At 38.0% G+C, this 14,335-nt stretch overlaps 1 protein-coding gene across 1 annotated transcript in view; it reads left to right on the plus strand.

Moving 5' to 3' along the window:
- LOC148086907 (cytohesin-3-like) overlaps positions 1-14,335 on the plus strand; it is a 31,149-nt gene that overhangs the window by 10,979 nt on the left and 5,835 nt on the right. Inside the window, exons 2-9 of the mRNA XM_087785068.1 lie at positions 3,779-3,861; positions 4,940-5,004; positions 5,454-5,520; positions 5,603-5,721; positions 8,873-8,953; positions 9,031-9,143; positions 12,613-12,761; positions 13,357-13,468. Coding sequence (XP_087641194.1) covers positions 3,779-3,861; positions 4,940-5,004; positions 5,454-5,520; positions 5,603-5,721; positions 8,873-8,953; positions 9,031-9,143; positions 12,613-12,761; positions 13,357-13,468 — 789 coding nt within the window. The remainder of the gene's footprint in view (positions 1-3,778; positions 3,862-4,939; positions 5,005-5,453; positions 5,521-5,602; positions 5,722-8,872; positions 8,954-9,030; positions 9,144-12,612; positions 12,762-13,356; positions 13,469-14,335) is intronic.

Consider the following 14,335-nt stretch of genomic DNA (forward strand, 5'->3'; position numbering starts at 1 on the left):
GTCATTTAAAAAGATGTAAGATTGAATACTTAAATCACAACCAAGTCAACGAGTGAACAGTTCTTTGCATGGTCGTGAAAACAGAAGTGTCCCCAGCTCTCCTACCCACTGCTACGGAGCATTTTGGTGAACACTCGGAGACTTGTAGGAGCACAGAGGCACAGTTGTGTTGTTAAAAACATCGCTTAAACTACTGCACACGTTACAGCAGTTCAAAATGAACATATAATCACCGAAAATATAAAATAAAGTCCAAATGTTTTAGTGCATATTCAAAACTGAACCGAACACCCTTTCAGCTGTGAGAGATCTGGTGTATAGATACAGTTTATGTAAATACAGTCAATATAAATTGTAGTCTTGCTAAGGCATGACATTTTAAGACAATGCAAGTTTAACTGGACAAAATTAACAACAAAAAATAATTCATGTTACTTGATTAGCATTGTAATTTACATGCTGGGAATAACCAGCATTAAGGCCTTTGTGAACAAAACCCTGTAATAAAAACAGACGAGTCCTTGGAGGTCACTCGGGGGACGTGTGTTAATAACGTAATTGGTGGACCACCTCTGTGGAAGAACCGTCCGACCTCCAAACGAGATTATCCACTGAAGCAAATACATTAGTTGTGATTTTACTGCCCTGACCATTATCCAACCTGTAATCTCAGATGTGACGTGGATTGAGGAAGAGGCAGCTGGATTACATTGAAGAGAACATAGTCCACATTAGATTTGTAATGAGTCAAGATTGTAATCCTGAACACACACACACACACTCACACACACACACACACACACACACACACACACACACACACACACACACACACACACACACACACACACACATACAGATGGACAAGGATGTCCATTAGTTAATGTACAGCCTCGGGCCAATGAAAAACACAGACAAGCCTGTCAAAGACTCGTAAATGTCCCTCAGGGAGAGAATATTCAAGCGGGAAAGAAGCCGACTAACATCACTGATGCATTATGTACATCTGCCGAAGCCAATAATCATTTCATCAGAAACAAGATTCACATTAATGTTGTTTCCTAGGGCGGCAGTTACTATGAAAACCATTACGTTGATATAAATGCCATATTAGTTCACCTCATTAAATCCATTAGACATAATAAACCACAGTGTACTTGGGTCTTCCTACTAGAAATGTTATACCCTTAATCTTTTAGAATAAAGCAGTAAGAACCTGTATTAAATGCAAACATTTTGAAAATGGAAATGTGTAATGACATTCAAATAATACTGAAAAGTTTTGAATAGAAATCAATGAAATATTAAGGATATGTTGCTAATGGAACAAATGAAATATGATCATATTTGGAGTCTCTTGGAGGAGGTCTGCACTTCCTGAGTACTTCATTGTTGCTCATTGTTTGGAATATTTTGAATATAGGATGCATTAATGAATAAATACTTTTCTTAATCTCTTAATTTACCTCGTCTAGGAAATGAATACGGAAACAGTTTAAATCATTAAACAAGATGTTCATACAATGGAAATCATTATATTATATCATTATATTATCATCATTATATTAAAGCATTAACTGGAAGGTAAACTCACTAAGATGGTTGACCCAGATTGCTTGTTGTTGAGGGAGACGCTGTGGCTGTTGTTGACGCCTGTAGGAAACAATATATTCTTAAATGAAGGCCACACATTTTGTCGGTTCTATTGCTGTGAGAGGCTTTGAACGTTGAAATGTCTTTGAAGCAGACCAGGCTGACAAAAGAGCTGTGTGGTAGCCGTGGGTTAAGAGCAGTAATTAACAACTTCATTCTAATAACCGGCGTCTTACGCGGGGGGGAAATCCCTCATGTGTTTCTGCTCGGGTTTACACGGTTGTCATTATGGCACCACTGGCATTTAGATCCCTAGTCCCTGAGAAAATTCCTTTAAAACTCTTTCTTTAGATTGTCTTTATATCCAAAGATTGATCTGATATATTCTAGATTGATTTATAGATAAGAAAAGATGGAATTTGTGATGGTTATTATTCCAGATGTGCCTGAAAAGAGATGTGATGTCTTCATCCTAAACCTGAGTAAAGGCTGAAATCTTAAGATGTTTTATTGTGGCTGCAGGCCCATGTTGTATCATGTTTGACGACTTCTTACAATACATTTCTCTTTGTTTTAATGACATTTGGAGAGAAGTTCCCGGCTACAAACCCTCCTTATGTCCCTCGTTAAAGTAATAACTTTAGAATATCGTCATGAAGACTTACAGCATCTAGGAGAGGAAGACTTCAACATTTGAAACATGAGTAACTCAGGAGAGTTGGGTTTTCACATTAGTTGCCCTTTAAAGATTCTCTCCCTAAAGATACATTTACAAGTTTGTAACCTGCATTGCAAAAAGTGACCATTTCATTTTTCACTTGTTTAAATTAGCAACATGAATGAATCAGTATTCATTTCAACGTTGCATATCAGGTGACCACCCTCTCAACAACCCTCTCAATAACGATGATCTGAACCGCTTGCACAATGCTTTGCCGCCCAGCAAAACAATCAAAGATGACGGTCCCTTTCGTCATGGCAACATTGACGTAGTAATTAAATACAGTATTGTAGCGACCAATGGAGTTTATCTGCCGTTCAAATATGATATTTTTGTAACATATCTACATTCATCAACATTTATCTTTTTTTTTGTCAATCACTTTTTTTTCTAACACGAATATTGACATATGTCCCAGTCAATGTTATATATACTGATAACTTCAATCATTGGTGGGGTTAGTCGATCAATACCCCCCCAATCAATTTACTTATAATCCGTCCATCTTTCCTGCTGCATTCTTGACAACCCTAACAGAAAGATGATAAAGTTAATGCACATATAGGATTCTGAGGGAGTGAGCAGAAGACGTCTATTTGGGTAAAAGGGAAAATTGATTTGCAAATATATTGATTGACAAATGCTGCCAATACTGTCAACAAACATGTGATATATGACTGACAACTGATATTGACGTTTGACAAAAGGTTCTTTTTCCCACCCTCTGAAGACCGATTTGTACTAAAGACATCGTGACTCTGAGCGTTTATCCTTCCGAGAAGCGTGTGAATCTCCTGACTGAGCTCAGTGACCTTGTTTCACTGGATTTGGCACAGATTCCCGCCTGAGAGTGAAAAATAAGCGGCGAGGGCGCGAAGCTGCCGCTGCGATATCAGCCACTCGCTGCTCATCCTGTTGAGAGATGTGTGTTTCCTGCCTCTGAGCCGACTTAATGAAGCAAGATCTCACAGGCTCACGACTCTCAGATGGATGGAGAGGGTCTAAACAGAGCATGAAACAGGGCGGGGTGGGGGGGGGGTTGGAAAACAAGACGGAGATGGAGGAGAGACAATCATCTTCTTACACAAATCTTTCCTGAAGCTGCGAAACCCTCCGGCCTGGAGTTACATTACGAAATTCACTCTTAGTGTAGTAAAAGTTAATCTGCTTTGGTGTATTAATAGAATTTCCCCTGAGAGCAAAGTGTAGGCAGAGGCAAACACTTTCAAGTGGAATAATTAAAACTCTCTCACTCTCTCACCAGTTCATTAAGAGTGAACGTGTAGGCGCTTGATCCGCGTTGCTTCAGCTGAAGCATCATTTCAGCAGGAGGATGGATGTTTGAACAGCTTCTAGAACGCTTCTCTCCTTCATCTCGGACACAACTTTTATGGTTATCCTATACGGATAAAGTGAAATAAAGAGCAGAGAGATTACAGCCGGTTTGATTTTGATGCGCTTCAGTTCCAGATGATCTGTCCCACGAGGAGAGAGACGAGCTCACCAACATCCGACGCAGGAAGAGGGAGCTGCTGGACGATATCGAGGTGTGTTTCGGCTCGTAATTCTGAAAGAATGTGAGGATAAAAAGTGAACAAATTCAGTGGGTTGAACTGGATAAGCTACAGTTTTGCATGACTTTACTGATTCATTTTAGCTCTTGAAGCTTAACTCGCAGGATGTCAAACTCAATCACACGAGAGGAAGAACATTATTGATCCGTCTGAGTCGCAGGCAAAAAATGAATTATAATAGCAAACTGTGTGTGACAGTTCGTTTGATTTGATGTGATCTGACATATGATTCTGACATTGGGGAAATTGAAGTTGTCACAGCAGTTCTCAAAAAAAGATGAAACTAACATTCACTCGTTTATTCATTAATTAATTTTCTTTACCCGTTAATCCCTTATTGGGGAGGGTTGGAGCCTATCCCAGTTTCTTCTGGCGAGAGGCGGGGGACACACTGGACAGGGCGCCGGTCTGACCCAAGGCACACAAAGACACACAACCATTCATACACACACAAATTTCCCAAAGTTCCCAATCAACCTCTTTATGATTTATTGTGTCCGGAGTAAACCCACGCAACACGGAGAGAACATACAAACTCCACACAGAAAGGTTACAATAATAACACTAGAAATAATAACACAAACAATCATACAAAAAGTTAAAATACCAATAATTATAGTAAAATAATTATAAAAATAATATAATAAACAACAAAATGATTAATAAGATAATAAATAATATGTAAAATAACAATAAACATGAGTAAGAAAAAGACGATAAACAATGAAATGTGAGTTGAATTTTGATATAGTCAATCTTGATCTAGATGGATTGATAGATATTAATGATCTCAGAGTTTGTTCCCCCATCAAATTACTTTCTTTTTATGTCAGTTTTACTCTTATTGGGATCTTTTTACATATATCTTTTTACAATTGTTGACATTTGTAATCCCCATACCTTATCTTATCTTAAACACTGGAATCTTTAAAGTTACCCAAATCACAATGAACATTAATCTTCTTTAATTTGAGCCAATCATGTGATGAGCCCTTGAAATGATCTCATTTCTGATTTTACAAATGTGACTCACGGGCCTGATGTCTTACAGAGGTTGAAATTCGAGATAGCTGAAGTCATGACAGAGATCGAGCAGCTGACCTGTGTCGGAGAAAGGTGAGTCACCGATCATATTTACACTTTCATACACTGGTAAAACAAGAAATACCTTTAATGTAACGTATATATATACGTTTAATAACATAGAGTTATGACTACGACAGTAGAGTAACAGTGACATGAACATCTCCCATAATGCTTTGCCGCCCAGCCAGTCAATCACAGCAGCCGATCACTTTTGACATAGCATCATAGACGTAGAATTGAAATACAGTATTGTAGCTATAATCAGCCGTCACTCAATAGAGCACTGTGTAGAAAGGCATCATGGGAGTTTACTGTTTTGTCAACACCTTAAGTAACCTGGGTGCGGTATTCAGGTCATCCCACCAAGTTATGTGGTTGAAGTTTTTCTGTTATTCAAATAAATATGTTTGTTACAGAGCAACACAAATATGTCGTATAAAAGTTTGTGTGTTCATACCTGCTTGTGTATTGTTTTCTAGTAAAACGTCACAGAGAAATAAACAGATTGCTATGGGCAGGAAGAAATTCAACATGGACCCTAAAAAGGTAAATATATTTTACTTCTGAAAGCTGTCGACATCATTGATGAAGATGAGCAACCATATTCTTCTTGTTCTTCCTTTCGTAGGGAATCCAGTTCCTGCTGGAGAACGACCTCCTCCAACACTGTCCCGAAGACATCGCACAGTTCCTCTACAAAGGCGAGGGACTGAACAAGACCGTCATCGGGGACTACTTAGGCGAGCGGTGAGGAACCTTTGAATGAGATCCATCCTCCATCTTTAATCAGAGGATGAAATGAAGGGATGGATTCATCGATTAAAGATGGAGAGCAGGCGTGAACTGCAGGACGTCTCCCCAGTGACCCGGGTCCACAGTCACCGGTGGAGCCCGAGGCAGAGCGATGGGTTGTATAGACAGATGAGAGGAGGGAGATTGATGAGGATGTGTGAAGGTGAAGTTTGACTGTCACTCGTGGTGCATGAAAACGAAGCTTCCTCTCGCTGCCTAAAGATTTATGTTACAATAGGATGTGACACTTAACAAGAGTCAGCTGGTTCTGGCTCTCTGGGTTCAGAGCCGTTATTAGTCACATGACCAGTACTGAGTCATACACGTGGAAGTGAGGTCATACCGAGGCCACATGATGATTATACTGACCCACAATATGTGGCTCATCATCCTTACAGTTCGTCCATCATTTATATAATAAACAATTTCCTGAAGGAGACCTCCTGAGGGATCAATAAAGTTCTACCTAACATATATAAAACTACATGTCATTGAGGTCAGCTTGTGTTGCTTTATGCAATGCTGTTGTTCTCAAGATAGTATTAACTTGGTCTGGAATGTTTAATGTCTCCATGAGACATGAATGGTCTCCGGAGACGTCAAGTTGACTGTGATTATTTTTCCTCTTATTTACTGATGGTCTCACTCTTGACTACAAATCCAACATTATCTTATGTTTATCAATGGAATTAAAGGGGTTAATCACATTAATGGAATGTGAATAACAACTGTAATAACCAACATACCTAAAATACATAAAAAATATTAAAATATTATGATAATAAAGAGCATAATGCAGACAAATGCTGGAACAATTTCATTTGGAATGTCATACTATTCTATAGTTCAATGTGGTTGAAGTATACACTTCATCACACTTCACACTGATCAACCAAAAGTTTATAAATAAGTTATAAGTTTGTTTCTAGTGTTGGCTGTGAATGTGCGTTTGTATATGTTGAATTAGGCAGTGATATTGAATTTACTCAAAATAACTCAGTGAGAATCAATCCACTGTCTATGAATCATCTCAGCTGCTCTGTGACTTAGTAGCAGAAACTGCAGAGCTAAATTGATGTTTCAAAGTGGGACCCTGGGGGACCCTCGGGATGACAATCCATGCTGGAAGATATAAATGGCTGTCGAGCAAGAAGTAATCCTTCCTCGCCAGAAGGCGAAGGGTTAACGCTTGGTAATTATCTGTAATTGTAGTTATATAAGACGACATTATTAGTCAGTGAGTGGAGTGGAGGATAAAGGAAGTGGAGAGAAGGCAGCAGAGAAGATGTCTGGATGCTGTGTGGGCGTCTGACTCTTAAATTACACCAGCAGCTTGTGTTTGCCCGTTTTTATTGTCACACATAAAGTGTGTTTGTCGTCGTACACAAACACACATCCATGAAGACTTCTGCATGCATGTTTTTAGTTGAGACATAACCTTCCATCACGCCGGGATCCACTTTATAAGAGAACAACAGAGCAAACTCCTCCGGGAAGAAACACATATACTGATCCAATAATTCAACTTCCTGTTACCAGTGGTAGGGGCCACGTTATTTATGCAACGCTGCGGAGGGGTCGTCAAACCAAAGGAACAAAGAAAAAGAGTATTATTATGATGGGAAATATTTTAAATATAAAGTAACAAGGACAAAATAGAAGAAACATATCAATATTGTAGCAACAATTGTATTATGAACAAAAAGAAAAATGTAATAATCGACAAAAACACAAAAAAAAGGTTAAAGAACTTTTAAGTTTTGGTTTTCAGATTTCAACTATTCAGGATAATTATATATTTCTGACAACATTTCTTTGTTAGCCATCATTTTACTCTGTATAATGAGGGCCACATGTAGCCCCGGGGCCACAATTTGCCCAGGTCTGACCTCATGCCACTGACACTCCACTGGGCAAGGGTCCACCAGAGGTTCAATCACCTCAGGGGCCACTTCATGCAAGTGACTGTTGCAAGGGGCTCTCAAACTGAACTCAGATCTTAGTATAATATAAAAGCAACAAATTTCAAAAATGGATATCTGTGGGTAAAGAAATGCTATTTTCTAAAAGATTTGAACTTTTCATTATAATTTTTTAAAAGTACAAAATACATTTTTCGGTTAGCCATCATTTCACTCTGAACTAATGGGGGCCACATGTATGCCTGGCGGCCACTCTTTGCCCAGGTCTGACCTCGTACCATCTACACCAGGGGTCTTTTGAACTCAAGGGGTCCACCAGAGGTCAATTCTTTTTTAAACTTTGATCAGCAATTTCATCTTATATTTCGTTTTTACCCGTGTTGCGGGGGTTTACTCCGGGCACTTTCCTCCCACAGTCCAAAAACATTCAGAGGTTGATTGATAACTTTGGGAAATTGTCCATAGGTATGAGAGTGTGTGTGAATGGTTATCTGTCTTTCCAGGGTGTCCCTTGCCTCTCGCCCTATGATACTGGGATAGGCTCCAGCCTCCCCGCAACCGCGGTAAGGGATAAAGTGGTAGAAAATGAATGAATAACATCTAATGATCAATAAAGTTTTACCTTACCTTACCTTAATGTGATGATTTTAATATTATTAGCCATTATTGTACAGAGAAGGAGTCACTTACTCGATGTCCCTTACCGTAAAAACGGAGGGCCACAGAATATCATCACACGGGTCACAGATACTCCACACGTTTTTATTAGCTTAACTGGGCTGCTAAGTGATGGATAAGGAATAAATAAATACAAAATAATAGCAATGATGAAAACTCCATGATCTTGTGTTTCCTGGACCTGAGTCTGATGTTGAACAGACAGAGCAGCTGTTGAGTGATGGACCAACAGTGATGATGAGAACCAGCTTGTGTCTCTCACTTTGAGATCATTTCTCAGCTCAGACAAACATCCCTGCAGGCTGCAGTCGTCCAGCTGCTTTCATTTGGTCCACATGAATGAGTGTGTTCCCAAATATGAGCGGAATGCTGAGTAAAGCCTTCATGGAGGAAATTAGCTTTTTTTTCCATTTTCTTCCGCAGCTTTGTTGTTCCAGGTCCATGTTTGTACAACTTGTTTCCTCCTCAGACACTTTTCTGAAACACGTTTCTCTTGATGATTTAAGGGACGACTTCAACATCAAGGTGCTGCTGGCGTTCGTGGAGCTGCACGAGTTTGCGGATCTAAACCTGGTCCAAGCCCTACGGTCAGCACGAGCACGAGTGTGAACCTGGTCGCTCTGGCGGAGCTGGTGCTCAGAGAACATCCTCTCCTTGTGTTCAGGCAGTTTCTGTGGAGCTTCCGCTTGCCTGGCGAGGCGCAGAAGATCGACCGCATGATGGAGGCCTTCGCTTCACGCTACTGCCAGTGCAACCCGGGCGTCTTCCAGTCGACGGGTGAGACACACCAGATGCCTGAATTTATACAATGTTTGTCCAGTTGTGTTTTCATCTGGATCATGAGGTCCAAGGTTGCTGTGAGTGAAGCATAGAAAGGATTAAGGAGATAATCTGTAGCTTCATCGCTGCACCAGAGAATTAAGAGACGTCCATTAAAGAAGCAGACATGACATACACTCAATGAACTTTTAGATGAAATGATGAGACCTTGTGTTTTTATTTAAAGAACAAATGTAACAAGCGGGAAAATAATTTGTTTGCGTGGAATCAAGTATCAGAAGGGATGGGAAAATACATTTCCTCAGGGGCCACATGTTATACTGTGACTGTTGACAGGGTCTGTAAAGCAAAAAGAAAGAACAAACAAAAACAAAAATGAATAAATCAAGGAAAATTCTTAAATGAGCTTTAATATTCATCTGATCATATATTATTCAATAGTAATATTCATTCAGGATCCAAAAAACAAGTACATTTAATATAGTTTTATATTAAAAATAAGGTGTATCAAACACACAAAAAGTTTTGGAATGTTTCATTACACATAAAATGTGATGGAAAAGCTCTTTATTTTCTAAAAATGAAAATTACCCCCCAAAAAACAAAATAAATCTTTAACAAGTTACATGTAGACACAATGTACACATATAAAAACTGTCATTTTAATGACTCAAGTCATTTTTATAGTATTATTTTGATCTCACGTGGGCCGAGGTGACCCAAAGCCCAAAAAACGAATGTGTTTGTGGTATCCCTTGTGTTGAACGACCTCCATGGCTTCCAGAAATACATATGCGGTGGTGGAGGTCGTTGACCTTGACCCAGAGACAACACAAGGGATACCACAAACAGATTTGGTTTTTGCCCTTCTGTCCACCTTGACCCTGAGATAAGGGTTAACAGAGTGTGTTTTGTTAAGCATCCCAACCAGATTTCCAGGTTCCATTAATGACTGATGGCTGATAATTAAATTATTGATTTGTATCATGAACAACATAGGAGCTGATGAAATAAAAACAACAATAATATCATCAGGACACATAAACTAAAACAGTTTCAGTGGCTAACAGCACACTTTACCACTTCTTCTCTTTATTTTGCATTAACTTGATACCAGCCAATAATGTGCTTTTCTACTGTAACATTCTGCATATTTTGATTCAAGCTTTTATCGAGCGGACCTTAAACAGTTTAGCACACATCAAACACAAGGCCTGGGGGCCAAATATAGCTCGCCAAGTCTTTATATGTGGCCTGCTCGTTCTCAAAATCAAAATATAATCATGTTTCTGTAGATATGGCGACGCATTAAGATGCCAGTGTTTAACATAAGATAAGGTACAGAGGTTATGGATGTTAACAATTATGCAGAGACTTCCAATTAGAATAAAACTGATGTCAGCGGAAAGTAATTAATGGAGGATCATTAAGAGCATCAAATACATAAAGAAACAATTGCAATCTTTTGGAAATTGTTTGGGCCGCGACCTTGACTGCTTAACTATTTTGGCCTTTGACATCCCTGCGTCAGCATGCAAGAGACCAGACTTGAAAAGTGCAAGAAAAAATGAACTGTTTTATAGAAAATTTGGGTTCATTAATAGTTTCCTGCTACAAGGTTTTATCTTTTTCCCTACTGGTGGAAGTTACTGATTAACACTGAACATTCAAATGACCTTCATAGTTTCATTCTTAAATAGGTCTTTTAGGCTGTGATATGTGTGTCTCTCATGCACAACTTGATGTTGTTCCTGCTTCTTTTAATTAAAGGCAGACGTCTGCACAGTGGTTTATGAGACACGAAAGTCTGGGATTAGTGCAGCCTTTGTTGTTTACTATCATAATAATGCCCCAAATCTTCAAGGTTACGTCGTGTTTCAAGGTTGTTCATTTCCTCGCAGTGAAGTGAATACATCATATTTAATTGTGTTGAACACAACATTTGTGTTCAGGCACTTTATCTGGGCCGTTCTGAGCTGGAAAACAGTCACTTTAGGAATTGAGTAAGACATTTGAGGAGCAAGATACGATTTTGAAAGCAGAGAAAAATAACCTTTGTGGTATATTTATATCCTTAGTTTGAAGGTTTCAGCATAAAAAAAAATCCTATTTAATTTCCAGAATAACGTTATATGAAACAACCCCCCCAGGAAACGCTGGTAGCAATATAAAAAAGAAACAAACAGGAAAAAACAAGAACAAAAAACAACGATAATAGTAAGTAAGTAACAGTTATTTAGAGATGAAACTATAATAAAGCAAATATACCCATGTTTTGACATAAAGATACACAAAGACAGTTGAATGAAAATATAGATACAAAATTAATCAATCCGACTAAAAAAAAAACCCAAAACAATTGTAGTAGAAAATATTAAAACAATTTTATGTAAATATACATATATGACAGTTGAATAAAAATATAGAAAATAAAAAAACCTAATAAGATCACAAAAATTAAATTGAAAAAACTCAAGAAAATAAATAATTGTTATAAATATAATTAAAAAATTAATCACACAAATTAGGACTTTTTACATAAATAACATTAAGACTCTTTGATAAAAATATAGAAACAAAATGGATTCATCCGGGCACAAAAAACAATAAATAATAGTTATAATCGTAATGAAAAACAATAGAAATAAGCACACGTTTTCACATAAAGATACATGAAGTGAGTTCATTGAAAATATAGAAACAAAAATCAATGAATCTGACCACAAAGAAAACAGAAATCGAACCAAAAGAAAGCAATAATAGTAATAAAAAGAAGAATAGAAGAAGATATTAACACAAATAAGCAAATACATTTTAACATAAATATACATTGAGACAGTTGAATGAAAATATAGAAACAAAATTAATTAATTAGATCAAAAAACAATACATAACAACAGTAGTTATTAAAAAAGTAATAAGTAATAAGTAAAGAAAATAAAAAAACAAAATTTTAACATAAAAATGAAAGACAGTTGAAGGAAAACATAGAAAACTAAAATGGATTCATCAGATCAAAATCCACACATGAGAGCACGTTTGAAGTTGTTTTAAGCAGATGCATTTTTTAGGTTGTGAGCGAGCCAGGAGGGATGAATGATTCATCCTCAGACGGCCACTGGCCGGCTCGTCTGAACACAACACCCCAGAGTGAGACTGACTGCCGGCCCAGCCCCCCACTCACCCACCTACACACTCGCACAAACACTGCACAGGAAGTGGGAACGCAGACACATTTGGAAGCAGTCATTTCACCTGCGTACATGTCACCTCCACTGCTGCTGTTAATGCACCTGAGGTGTGACTGTGTCGCTCATTTACTGTCTGACTCACCTTGAGGTCGACACATTTAAACCAGCCTTTAATGATTAGAACATGAGAAGAATGATTGTGTTTCCTCCTCCTGCATCACAGCACATAGATGATGTGTTGTAATGTTTCACTAAGTGTGCGTCGCTGCTTCCAGACACCTGCTACGTGCTGTCGTTCGCCATCATCATGCTGAACACCAGCCTACATAATCCCAACGTCAGAGACAAGCCCCCCGTGGAGCGCTTTATCTCCATGAACAGAGGCATCAACGAGGGGGGAGACCTGCCGGAGGAGCTGCTCAGGGTGAGGATTTGTTTGTTGACTGTGTTAGGAGATGAAATTAGAGGCGGACCCCCTCGATATGGACCGGTGTGATCAGAGCATGGAGTCGGGGTTTAAAGCCGAACGGGAAGAAGAGTCATCAGGGTCTTCCTAAATTCCTTCACCTGAGTTGGGAATCATCCTTATTCATTTCAAATGTTGAAAATTGGAATTTTCTTATTTTAACAATTCAATTAACAAATGGATTATTTTAACATGATTTATTTGATTCAACATATTCAAATTTTTATTCTCTAAATTCAATATTCTTTCATTTGTACCCTTTAAAATTCAATATAAAAACCTCAATTAATGGTCAAAGCAACGTTTCAGTCTGGTGACATAACTCTTAATCAATTATATAAGAAATATAAACTCTATGTGTAAAAATGTATTCATTTTGAAAATATTAAAATTGTTTTATTCTATTACTAATAAAAAACAAATCTAACACATTTCAATAACAAATTCAAAGTTTCAACATTTGAAATGTTCAATAGAATCATTAAACATTCTGATATACATATATATACTTCTCCCCTGACATCTACCTGCACGTGTTCAATATCTGTTGCAGAATCTTTATGAAAGCATCAAGAACGAACCCTTTAAAATCCCTGAGGACGATGGAAACGATCTGACGCACACCTTCTTCAACCCGGACAGAGAAGGATGGCTCCTGAAACTAGGTTTGTGCTCCACTATTATTCATCTTGACCTGGTTATGAATACTGACAACCGTTATTATCAACCCATAAAGCCAAACTGAGCCCCGGAAGTCTGGACAGAGTGCTGCCCCCGGGGGCCACATCCTCTGTCTGCCCCCCCCCCCCCCCCCCGCACTCAATATGAAGAATAGAAATCTAACACACAAGCGCGCACATGTTTCTATGTACACTTTGTCTGATAGCAATATTATAGCTACATTTTTAGATTGAATTTTAATGATTGGAATTATAATGTATTACCTTTTGAACAATTATATTTTAATAGCTATGTATGTGTAAACATTCATAATAAAATCAATGTGTATGTTGTGCTCACAAGCCAAATGATTCCTTAAAAAAGTGCATGTTTTTTACTTATTATTGTTTTTAAGTGTGAGAATAAAGGAATTACAGATATGAGTCTAATACTAAATATTCCTTATAAATTATGTTGACCTCTGTGGGAACATCTGAACTTAGTAATCAAATTTCACACACTCATTGTAAAAGTCTCATTGTAAATAATAGTTTATCAAGTGATCTTACATACTTTGCGCCCCCTGTAAATCTGCATTACTTAGCATGCAATACATGGTTTAAATGTTATAGATAATGGAGGCATTTTTTAATTTCATGGGTGCTTTCTGCCCCTCTTGCGCCCCCTTCTACTACAAACTACAAAATGGCTAATGTTGCACATACTTGACAATACCTTGCAAATTTTGAAATCAGATTTATGTTCCTGTTAATAAATCTATTCACCAAGGAAACTACAGAAGCATTGAACTATTAATAGAATAAAAACAAACAAACACACAAGCTAACGGTGTCGTTACACAGTAGAATGAT

Source organism: Callionymus lyra, chromosome 2 (assembly GCF_982586985.1).
Source record: "Callionymus lyra chromosome 2, fCalLyr1.hap1.1, whole genome shotgun sequence".
Classification (NCBI taxonomy): Eukaryota; Metazoa; Chordata; class Actinopteri; order Syngnathiformes; family Callionymidae; genus Callionymus; species Callionymus lyra.